This window comes from Onychostoma macrolepis, chromosome 23 (assembly GCF_012432095.1).
Source record: "Onychostoma macrolepis isolate SWU-2019 chromosome 23, ASM1243209v1, whole genome shotgun sequence".
NCBI lineage: Eukaryota > Metazoa > Chordata > Actinopteri > Cypriniformes > Cyprinidae > Onychostoma > Onychostoma macrolepis.
In genome coordinates, this window is record NC_081177.1 from 10733402 (window position 1) to 10745355 (window position 11954).

The 11954-nt window shown below is 35.8% G+C and overlaps 1 protein-coding gene across 3 annotated transcripts in view; it reads left to right on the forward strand.

Moving 5' to 3' along the window:
- dgkaa (diacylglycerol kinase, alpha a) overlaps positions 1-11712 on the forward strand; it is a 35548-nt gene extending 23836 nt beyond the window's left edge. For 2 of the 3 annotated variants that reach the window (XM_058763539.1, XM_058763540.1), the window contains 20 exons: positions 216-290; positions 377-426; positions 545-619; positions 932-1048; positions 3949-4066; positions 4326-4414; positions 4913-5032; positions 5228-5326; positions 5665-5751; positions 5849-5922; positions 6044-6118; positions 6345-6430; positions 6547-6636; positions 6724-6884; positions 7051-7115; positions 8413-8503; positions 8884-9061; positions 9139-9256; positions 9601-9661; positions 10652-11712. In XM_058763539.1, coding sequence (XP_058619522.1) covers positions 216-290; positions 377-426; positions 545-619; positions 932-1048; positions 3949-4066; positions 4326-4414; positions 4913-5032; positions 5228-5326; positions 5665-5751; positions 5849-5922; positions 6044-6118; positions 6345-6430; positions 6547-6636; positions 6724-6884; positions 7051-7115; positions 8413-8503; positions 8884-9061; positions 9139-9256; positions 9601-9661; positions 10652-10729 — 1907 coding nt within the window. In that variant the 3' untranslated portion in view covers positions 10730-11712. Of the gene's footprint in view, positions 1-215; positions 291-376; positions 427-544; positions 620-931; positions 1049-3948; positions 4083-4325; positions 4415-4912; positions 5033-5227; positions 5327-5664; positions 5752-5848; positions 5923-6043; positions 6119-6344; positions 6431-6546; positions 6637-6723; positions 6885-7050; positions 7116-8412; positions 8504-8883; positions 9062-9138; positions 9257-9600; positions 9662-10651 lie in introns of those variants that run through there. The other variant, XM_058763542.1, reaches the window with a different exon arrangement.
- The last annotated feature ends 242 nt before the right edge of the window (positions 11713-11954 follow it).

The following is an 11954-nucleotide window of genomic DNA, read 5'->3' on the forward strand; positions in this document are numbered from 1 at the left end:
TTTTATCAATGTTTGATTTAAAGGCACTTTCTGAGTTCAATACAATGTTTGATAAAATGCTATCAAAAAAAAAAGTCACGTTTTATTATTTTACTCTATAAAATAATGACTCATTTTTAACTCGTTTTTTAAAGCCATGTTTCAAATAATGAAACCAATGGAACAGAGGATTTCTTGTATTCTGAATATAAGGCTGTCTTTGCTTTCGCTCTTAGGGGAAGTCTTTCTGAAGGATGTGTCCTGTTATTTCTCTCTCCTGGAAGACGGGCAGCCCAGGGACAAACTTGAATGTAAATCTACATTTTTTTGCCACTTCGAATCTCTATAATGACTGTTGCCATCTTTGCAGTACATCTCCATGTTTTTCCCTTCACAGTTGCCTTCAGGCTCTATGACAGAGATGGCAACGGTGTCCTGGACAGTTCGGTGGGTGGGCTTAGCCTGACATATAATCTACTTCCAATTTCTCATTATGTAACAAATCATCATGCTCAAATTACATCTTTTGGTAATATCTATAACCAGTCACGTTTCTGAAAAACAGGAAGTGGACCGCATTATTGCCCAGATGATGCACGCAGCGGATTACCTCGGTTGGGATGTGTCCGAACTGAGGCCTGTGAGTTGTGTTTTGTTTGTGTGTGTGTGTAATATTTGCCGAGAAGAAGTGAAATGCCTGTGCATTCGACAAGATATTTTCCATGTTAACCACACCTTGCTGAAGAGACATTCCTCCTCCTTTGGCATGAGTCAACTTGTCATGGGGCAAAATAAGGAAGGGAAAAAATGAATCTGACAAGTTCGTTTGCATAGTGTTGCTCCTTTTGATTCAAATGAAGTGATGATTTAGTTATATCATATACAGGTTACAACAGAAACACACTAATAGAAAAGTATATACTTTCTCATTGCACAATGTGCTTGTTCTCAGGTGCTGAAGGATATGATGACAGCGATTGATGCAGATAGCAGTGGAACAGTGTCATTACAGGAATGGGTGGAGGGGGGAATGAATAACGTCCCACTACTGGTTTTACTGGGACTGAAGGTAGGAAAACACAAGCATAGATTCTAGTTTCAGATGCAATATCAGAGAGCTGCTATTTTTGGAGTGTACAAGACTGTACCTCAGATTACACTGATCAGAAGCAAAAAGAAACAAAGACAAAACATTTCAAATTTAGTAGATGTGTGTATTTATTGCGCACTGTGCTTCTGAGGACTATCGGGCTTAACCTCAATATAGCATACCAACAAAAGCCTGCTGACTTTGCGCTAGTGCAAGCAACAGTGACACTTCCAAAAGATGTTTGCATGCACGCACATACTTATATGCACAACCAAAAGCATATTACCATTCTGTTTAATTAATAAATTTTTTCATTTTTTAAATATATTTATTTTATTGTCTTATTTTTTTACCTTGGAAATTTTTTTTTGTTTTAAATTATCATCATATAAGAATGATTTTACAGGATTAAAATATATTAAAATGAAAAACAGTTATTTTAATTTATAAAAAAAAAAATATTTTATTTTAATAATAAAACAAAACAAACCAAAAAAAAAAAAACTTAAATTTTTTTTAAGATTATTGAGTGAGTGAATTGACAGATTTGGTTACATTACTAGGAATCATGCAGTTTATTTAAACCCTGGCGCAAGCAATGGTGACTCTTCTAACACATGCTCACACAGCCAAATGCATATAATTATTATTTACATTTTTATTTGTTTAATTTTAATTTATTGTAGTATTATTTGTCCACGCACTTTTGCCAGAATAGTATAGTGATGGGGGGGACCAGATTAAAATTTATTCTTAAAAAAGAATTTGTCAGTGGTAAACGGTATAGATTTTCGATGAATCTAAATTTTGTGTCTGTGGTGGTTCACAACCAGGAGGTATGTACATACCAGCAGTAAGATGCAAATAGACTCGTGAATTTTTGCAAACCAGACATCCCTTGCATCTCATTAGCACGTCATGTATAAGATCTACTTTACATGACATCTCATTAAAATAAGCATGCATCTGAAGGCATGTGTTCAGAATATCCCTGACATGCATTTATTCACACAAGCCACTTGGCAGCTTCAAAATGCAAGCTCAAGCTAGCATCCGGCAAGTAACACTAGAGCAGTAGCTGGCTTCACACTCCTCCGGAGGGGGAACATAAGCTATCTAACTCCCAAGACTCTTGTGTCTGTCCATACTGTGCTAGTGCATAACCTGGAGACAAGCCACAGAGATAACAGCAACTTTTTTCCAGGACTAATTACAGCTACATGTAATGAAAACCAAAGTTCAATGCTAAGCCAATGCCACTTTCATACTAGAAATGTGCATTTAGTACTAGTAAGCATGGTTCACAGTTAAACCACATAGGCAAAGTCGGTGCGGAAGTTACAACTACAAGACATTAGTTGTTACCACCTGCGGTCACAGTCCGTTACAACAAATGTAGTTTGTGCCGCCACATAGATTATTTTAATCACATGAATTTAGTCAGCCTAAACTTATATTCCTGTATTTTGTTTGTGAGCCAGAGGTTTGTATCATGATTATGCATAACCATGTATCAAAGCCAGGGACTTCCCCGTGTGCTATTTCCACTTGCCCAAGTGGCACAAGGGGGCTATGCTGAGCCATCAGGCCCAGTTACAGCATGGTTGTGTGGGCTACAGTTTCTGACCTCCTGTTCAGCTGCCTGAAGTTCCCACCTGAGTCATCCAAACCAATAATATTCTGAATTATTAATAATTCTCTGATGTGACTGCGTGAGTCAATGTCCTCAGCCCACCCTATCCACCTCCAGCCGGCCATTGAATTCATAAAGAATAGCCAGTAGGTGTAAGATAAGGAAGCAATGTGAAATAAAAAAGAAAATGACACTCTTTTGAGTCACTGAGAGTGATTCAAAAACACTTTCCACTGATTAGCAATTATTTACGCTTGTGTCGTCATCTGTTTCTTTAATAGATGAGTACATTTCATCTTATTTATTAAAGGTGTTTGTCCAAAACTAAAAATGATGTCATCATTTATCACCCTAATGTTGTTCCAAACCCATTTGCTGTTATTTTTTGTGTGAAGCACAAGAGGGGATTTTCTGGTGAATCTTCACGCATGTATTTTCTCTGTTACAATAGAGGCCATAGAGTTTTTTTAAGCTTTAAAAATGGCACAAGAAACCACCAAAAAATAGTTTGTGTGACTCAGCTGATATATTTGAAGTCTTCTCAAGTCATACAATATCATTGTGTGATGTTTCACAGCTAAACTTTCCCTCCAGTAAGGTTTACTGATTCAGTGAGTTGAACCAAAGCTGTGAATGAATGAGCATATTCTTTTAATTGAACCAACTGATCCAGTTCAAAAATCAAACTGATTCGTTCATGAATCGCAAATCGTTCATGAATTGTGGTGCAGTCACATTAGTAAGATTTTTTTGTGTAAATAGTCGATCGTATAGCGATATATGAAGCACAGCTCACACAGAAGTCACTTTTAAACCAAAGAGATTTTTGTTTGTCAACGCAGCGAATTTTCACGACTAACTTGAACCCGTTGCAATATCAATGTGGGGAAGTCTTTCATCCTAATGCAAAATTCCCAATCATGTGGGAATAAATGCCTATTGAAATAACTGTGAATATTTGCTGATTTAATGATTAATTCATGCTGATTTGAAATGACATGAGAGTTAGGGAATTAATTTAACATTTTGGATGAACTATCCCTTTAAGACAATAATTTGAACTCATGTTCTTTTGTCATGAGGCTATATTCTGTTTCTGTTTTTTACTTTGTTTTACTACATGTAACACTCTGATTAGAGGCAGATTAAAGGAATGTGATTCTTGAATGACATGTTACATTTTACAGAATCAGATTATAAAGAAAAAAATATGTTTTCTAACATGATGTTCTTCTACTTTCCCAAGATGACCCAAAGAGATGGCCAGCACCTGTGGAGGATGAAACATTTCAACAAGCCTGTGTACTGTAACGTCTGTCAGAATATGCTTCTAGGGCTGCGCAAACAGGGTCTCTGCTGCACCTGTGAGTGGAATTCTGGGTAATTTACAAGAAAGGTTCACAGATCGCTTTGCAAATGTAATCCGTATTTCCAGACTGCCAATGAAATGTTTCATTTTAGCAATTAAAATGCTAAACTTTTCAAGATATATTCCAGAAATCCAGTGTGCTTACATATATTGTGGTTTATCTCCCTAGCTATATAGTTATGCATAACCTTGCAAACCCATATGTTTAGTTCTGATTCAGTTCATGCGTCACAATCATTTGCTATCATACACAGGCTGCAAATACACAGTCCATGGTCGGTGTGCAAATAAAAACCCAGCTCCGTGCACCCGCACATATGTGATGTCAAAGAAAGAGACCGGGGTAAGAACACCGTTATTTCTTTTTTTATTTTTAGAATTAAATTTTAAAACCAAAACAGATAAATCCCATCCCAGGATTGCATGTCATATTAAGTGTAAATAATGTAAAAAGTAATATGCATAAAGCATAAAAAATGCTATTAAATACTACCTTAAAACAGCTTTTAATACCACCTGTATATGTTATGTATTATTTATAAAATTGTATTTTAAAAAGTAAAAACCTTTACAGAACAAGAATTAACAAAAAAAAAGAACAAAAATAAATTAAAAGAATCTTCTTTAAATAGTCTAAAAATAGGCTATATCAGTTATTTCTTATTGTCCCAGGTTCTGTGATGAGGGTGGACAATTATTTTATTGTATATCTGATTTATTGGGCCCAGGGCAGACAGAGCCCACTTTAAGCATCTTCTATAAGCTTTTTTCTTTTGTACTGCCATCAAGTGGACACTGGAAATGTAAATAGCATCTGTGCATCTAATTTGTTTGCATGCAGATTGCGGCCCATGACTGGGTGAGTGGAAACTGTGATTCTGGAAAATGTGACCGGTGTCAGAAGAAGATAAAGAGCTTGCACGGCCTCACTGGGAAACGATGTGTCTGGTGTCACACCATGGTGAGACTGAGGCTTTCTGAAAACTACAATATACAGTTGCCGAAAAGATTAATGTATACTGGACATAGCAGCATTGGGTAAAAAAAAAAGAAATGCACTTAAGAATCAGTGTTGATAAAATGAAGCAGGTCAATTTGTCATTTTCACACTGGTTCATAATCATGATCTTTCATGATTTTTACTGTCATATTTTAGAGACATGATGAGTGTGCAACCCAGGAACCCTTTGAATGTGATTGTGGCCCTTTCAGAGATCACATCTTACCACCATGGGCCATTTATCCCGTCATCAAGGTAATGCAAATTAAAGTCCGTCTGGAAGACCTACTTAACTCCATGGATTCAAGTCTCAGGATTTGCATCTGTAGTATACAGCAGAATACAATCAAATATATGCTTACATGTACCTTTTATTATAACGATTATATATACATTAGATGTTTATTAGAGGATAACTATAGCCTGCAAAGTTCCATGACTGTGGAAAAGCACAACAGTGCCATTTTGCTAAACTAAAACAACTTGATTACATGGTTTAAATGGTGAAAAGATTAGAGGTCTGCTTATATAGAAGACAAAAGCACAGATTAATTGGATTAATTAGATCTTCGGATCTTTGTTTCCTCTCATAGGAGAGGCCGAACTGCATAAAGAACGGCTGCGCATTTTCAAGTGATGACAGTGACCACAACACTACACCTGATGGACAGGTACTACAGGTAAGACGTCCTGGACAGTCTTTTATGTTTCAGCTTTCCCAGGCAGAGACAAGAGATACTGAATGAAACTAACACACAATTTTCTGTACCCAAACAGATAAACCCCATTCCTGACACTCATCCTCTTTTGGTGTTCGTGAATCCTAAAAGTGGCGGTAAACAGGGGGAGAGGTGAGAACACTTCCTTCCATCCATACATCCATCCATCCATCAGTTGTTGTCTAACTGCTTGTGTGTCTTCGAACGACTATTTTAAATCATAATTTTATTCACAAAATGTGTGTTCTTACAGAGTCCTTCGGAAATTCCAGTACTTGTTGAATCCTCGGCAGGTTTATAACCTTTCCAATGGTGGACCAGGACCAGGGTAAGGATTTCACTACCATTTCAGCATATGTATGTCTTTATTCATTCCCTGGATCCACTCGACTGAACTTGTGGACAACGAAACTATTAAAAATTGACTAAGATTGAAAAATGCATGATGTATGATCCACATTTTGCATTTCATAGATGCGGATGGTGATATATTGGGTTTAATACTTTAACAGAAGCTTGGTTGTAATCTATATGATCTTTCATTTCCAAACCAGGTTATGTTTCTTCAGAGATCTTCCGGACTATAGAATATTAGTTTGTGGAGGTGACGGCACAGTCGGCTGGATCCTTGACGCTATAGGTTGGAAACTAAATCAAACATACACTGTGTGATGCTCAAAGCAAAACCAAAGTGGATATGTATGTTTAGCTCTCATTTCACTTTCAACCAAATGTTCTTTTTAATTCCTCATAAAGATAAAGCCAACTTGCCAATGCGCCCCCCAGTGGCTGTGCTTCCTCTTGGCACAGGAAATGATCTTGCACGCTGTCTTCGATGGGGAGGAGGTGGGGGCAAAAGCTGAACTTGAAACTTGAACATGTGCTTTTATGTATACAGTATATTTAGTGTTTTTCACTGTTATAACGTTATAGGTTATGATGGTATGGATCTGGGCCGGATCCTGAAGGACATTGAGGGCAGTTCTGTGGTTCCGATGGATCGCTGGAGCATACAGGTGACCCTGGAGGACAGTCAGGAGAGAGGTGACCCTGTGCCCTACGAAATCATCAACAACTACTTCTCCATTGGAGTGGTATGACACATACAGTACTGCATTCATCTGAAATACGACCTCTACTATATTCACTTTTATGTAGTTTCAATCCTCTCATTTTCTTTCTGTTTCTCTGCCAATATAATATGTTATTTAACTCCTAGTATATTTATCATTCTCACTGTATTGATTGTTTGTGGAACAGGATGCCTCCATTGCTCACCGTTTCCACACCATGAGGGAGAAACACCCGCAGAAGTTTAACAGCAGGTGGGCATGTTGCACACTAGGACCCCACTAGAGTTCACAGATCTACTCATCAATATGTATTTCTTTAAAAATAATAAAAATAAACACAAAATAATCTAATGTTCGTTACAATGCACAGCAGGAACAGTGGATTTGATGTAAATTATTTGTAGGAAACATTAAATCAATTTTCATTTATTAATTAAAATAATTTTTAAACTTAATGAAAACCATTGTGTCACGGTGCACACAGCAGGGAGGAACGAGGAACACGCAGACGAGGAGATAACTCAAAATAATAGTCTTTAATTAATCCAAACAAGGCAGGGCAAGACAAGGCAAGGCTGAGACAGACAGGAACACCGGGGAATAACGAGTAGACCAGACGAAAACTAACTAAACAGGCAGGAACTAAATACACATGACAATTACTGATAATGACTAAAACACAGCTGGACAAGACTTAACTAATAATCACACTTAACAAGGACAGGAACAAGACCAAATAAGGAAACAAGAGGCGGGAACACAAGACACACACAGGACAGAGGACTGACACATTGTAAATGTATGTTGTCTGTTTGAATGAAATCGAGTGCTTTTTGAGAAAGAAAAAAAACAAAAAACATATTTGCTGATTATTTCCTGGAATTTAATTATTGTTTGTGAATGTCATTATTGGAAGGAAATAAAGATAAATTATAACTGTAACAAAATATTACTATTATTATTTATTTTTTATTAAAAATTTATTCAGAATTAAAATTAATTTACAGTAATTTAAAAATTTACATTGTTTCAAAAGATATCTCATTCAAATCTCTTTCTGTTTATCAAGAATCCTGCAAAAAATATATCACAGTTTCCACAAAAGTATAAAGCAGCACAAATGTTTTTAACATTGATAATAAAAAGAAATTTTATTAGAGCATCAAATCATATCAGAATAATTTCTGAAGGATCGTGTGACACTGAAGACTGGAGTAATGAATGCAGAAAATTTACCTTTGCATCAAAGGAATATAAAACATATACAAATAGAAAACAGTTATTTAAAATTGTAATGATATTTCACAATATTACTGTTTTTGCTGTATTTTTCATCAAATATTTGCAGCCTTGGTGAGCTTAAGAGACTTCTTTCAAAAACGTCTTACTGACTGCAAACTTTTAACTATAGTGTATATATGTAATATTTTTGTTGTTTTTGAAAAGCAGTTTGCCTAACATTCAATTTAATTATCAAAAAACACCATCAAGAAAATGATCAGCAATGAGTTTGTGGCTTCGTTTTCATTGCAAATATTCTTTCTTACAGAATGAAGAACAAACTGTGGTATTTTGAATTTGCCACGTCCGAGACGATCTCAGCATCTTGTAAAAAACTCAAGGAGTGTCTCACCATTGAGGTAAGAAAATACACCTTACAACAAAGGATCACACTCCCATCTAAGTTCAAAGAGGTTATTGATCATTCCTGCTACCCTTGCTCCTTCTTTCCTTGCGTTGAAAGCCCATCAAAAGGCATCAACTTAAAAGCATGAGCACAGTGAGGGCATTAGAGTGCTAACACCTGTTATTAACCTGCTTCTGGTATTAGTCGTCTGTCAGAGCTCAAGCCAGGAACATTTCAATTCGACCAGATCAGGGGCATTAATTCAGAATATGAAGCAAATGCAATTCATTACTTAATCTGCTTACGCACGTTAGAAGTATTCAGCTAGAAATCATTTTGAATATGAAAAACGTAACACAACTGACCCCAGAGCCTCTGTCTGGCCTTATCCAGTGTTGCGGGAACCAGTTGGATCTCAGTAATCTTTCTCTGGAAGGCATCGCGGTCCTCAACATTCCCAGCATGCACGGTGGCTCTAACCTGTGGGGTGAAGCCAAAAAAAGTGACAGAGCGGAGCAGGACTTGCCCGAAGTCATAGTAGACCCCGAAGTCTTAAAAGTGAGCCCACAAGGTACGTTTCCTTCAATGCAGGGAGAAACTTTTAATATAAAGATTATCCAAAACACTCAACAGACTGTCTCCAAACAGACATGAGCGACAAACGCGTGGAGCTGGTGGGATTGGAAGGAGCCATTGAGATGGGACAGATATACACAGGGCTGAAGAGCGCAGTCCGACTCGCCAAAACATCTCAGATTACCATCAGGTGAGACAAAAGTTACCAGAAAATGTTCTTAAACAAGCTCATACAGGCACAAACAAGTCATGACATGCTCAGACATGTTCAACTGTCTAGTCTACAAGCATTTGCATACTGGTCAGTTTGCTTTTTCGAAAGTAAAATATTTAAATTTCATTCCATTAATTCTTTTGTCATTAAATGGGGATTGTCAGTTTATTCTGTAATACTCTGTCAACCACTATTGAGTCATATAATGCGAATGTGTGCTTAGTCAATCACCAAGCAATTGCCCGTTATGATTCACTGGTTATTTTTGTTTCTAAAAATGTACCTAATTGTTTTATTCAAAAATGCACATTCATTTATAGGACAAAGAAGCCTTTGCCCATGCAGATTGATGGAGAACCGTGGATGCAGCCACCTTGTACCGTAAGTGTCCACCATTACTGCATTTCTAAGCATTTTACTTTGATTCATCCAGGTGACTCTTTTGAATCTATTTACTAAAAAGATTCATATTTATACACTGATTTGTTTAGTAACCCTTTCTCCTGGTTACACTGTAGCAGGAATAAGCGAAAGTCTTTTTGTGTGTTGTGAATGAATCATTTGATCAATCAAGTCGAGTCTTATTACACTTTGTCTACAAATCTACTAATAAACTCCATAAATAGTGTTTAGATATCATAGGTCTTGTTTCTAAATAATCAAAAAATCGCCTAATTTTTAGTGAATAAGGATTTGTTAAAAAATTTGTGCTGTCAAACGATTAATCGCAATTAATCGCATCCAAAATGAACGTTTTTGTTTACATAATATATGTATGTGTACCGGGTTTATTTATGTATATATAAATACACACACACACACATTCAGTATATATTTTGAAAATGTTTACATGTGTATATACATTTATATATTTATATTATTATATTGTATATTATATTTAATATATAAACATAACATATTTTTCTTAAATATATGCATACATGTGTTTGTATTTATATATACATAATAAATATACACAGTACACACTCATATATTATGTAAACAAAAACTTTTATTTTGGATGTGATTAATCGCAATTAATCGTTTGACAGCACTATAAAAACTATAAAATGTCATCCAAGATGTAGATTTTGTTTCATCATCGGAACAGATTTAGAGAAATTTAGCATTACTGGTGTGAATGGGTGCCGTCAGAATGAGAGTCCAAACAGCTGATAAAAACAATTTGAAATTTCTCCAAATCTGTTTCAAAACAAACACATCTACATCTTGGCTGGCCTGAGGGTAGTCAGGTTTCATGTACAATTTTTCAGTGAACAATTCCTTTTATTTCAGTTTAAACCAATAGAAACATGTCCGCATTAAATGAGATTTAACTTGATATGTTTTTTTTTTTTTATTCTTCCTCAGATTCACATCACACACAAAAACCAAGCCAGTATGCTGATGGGCCCTCAAGCCAAATCTGGCTTTTTCAACCTGAAATAGAGTTTACCTGCGCTTGAGGATGATTCAGTTCGCTTCGAAACTCTGTGTGCATTAACAAGGACTCTGAAGCTAATGACAGTGTAAAGTGTATGTAAATTTTGCAGCAAATGCTTAAGGTTTTAGCTCTTACTAAAATCCTTGTGTGTTTTTAGGAAATTATCCTTTCATGAGGTACAAACTCTTCACTAGACCATCTTAACATCAAATATGCTCTCTTTAAATAAATGTAATGCTCTTAAACAGTAGCTCATGCATTTTTGCATGCATTTTTTTTGCTGTGATACACACATCATGTGCACAGGTCATTCCAAGTAAATAGGTTGGATATTTGTTTTAAGGTTATGTAGATATACATAAAAATATGCATCACTCCAAAGCATCCAGTGTATGAATCAAGGTTTGATGCACAGTGACTTTGCTGTATAGGTGGTTTAAATATTAGAGATAGATCTTCGCCAACTCTACACACTGCTTTTAGTTATTCCTTTAGATATTTTCTCAGCTACTTTCACTAATTTACTAATCATGAATGTCAGATTACTCCAGGCTAAACAAGTTACCAGTGTGATCTTTACCAGGACAATGACTAGCTTTAGTAAGTTAAAATCTGAAGAGCTTTATGAGACATCTAATTTATTTGCTGTTAAAATGTAAACACCTAAAATAGTAGGCGTAATGTTTAGATAAAACATTGAAATGAAACCAACAGTATGTTAACTAATTTTATTAGGTTATTTTCATTGTATTAAGAATGTATTGCGTTAGTTGTGTAAAACTGATTTTGCAACATTTCATGCATTTACACAGTTAGCAGTCAATCTATTGTATTTACTTCAGATCAGATCGGTTTTAGATTGCACATTTATGGCACTCTGGCAGGCTTTTTAATTTTTACGTTACTCCTGAGAATGTAGAGGAGCTCTTAATTTTGTGCATTTGTCTGAATAAACATTTCAATGTTGTATGATTTGCAGTGTATCTCTTTGTTTTAATAAAGGTTTCATAATGCCATAATTTGCCTCAACACTCATAAGGTGTTTACTGCATAAAAGCACTAGAGGGCGCCATCAGTTCGATTAATTTACACGAGCCTGATCAGCCATACGGTTCAAGTGCTAAGTTTCAATTTCTCATATACCATTTCTAGGTTACTGAAAGCAAGTATTTAGTTAGTATATCGTAATTAACTTTTATATTCTTTCTTCCAAACCCGCATGTGATAACT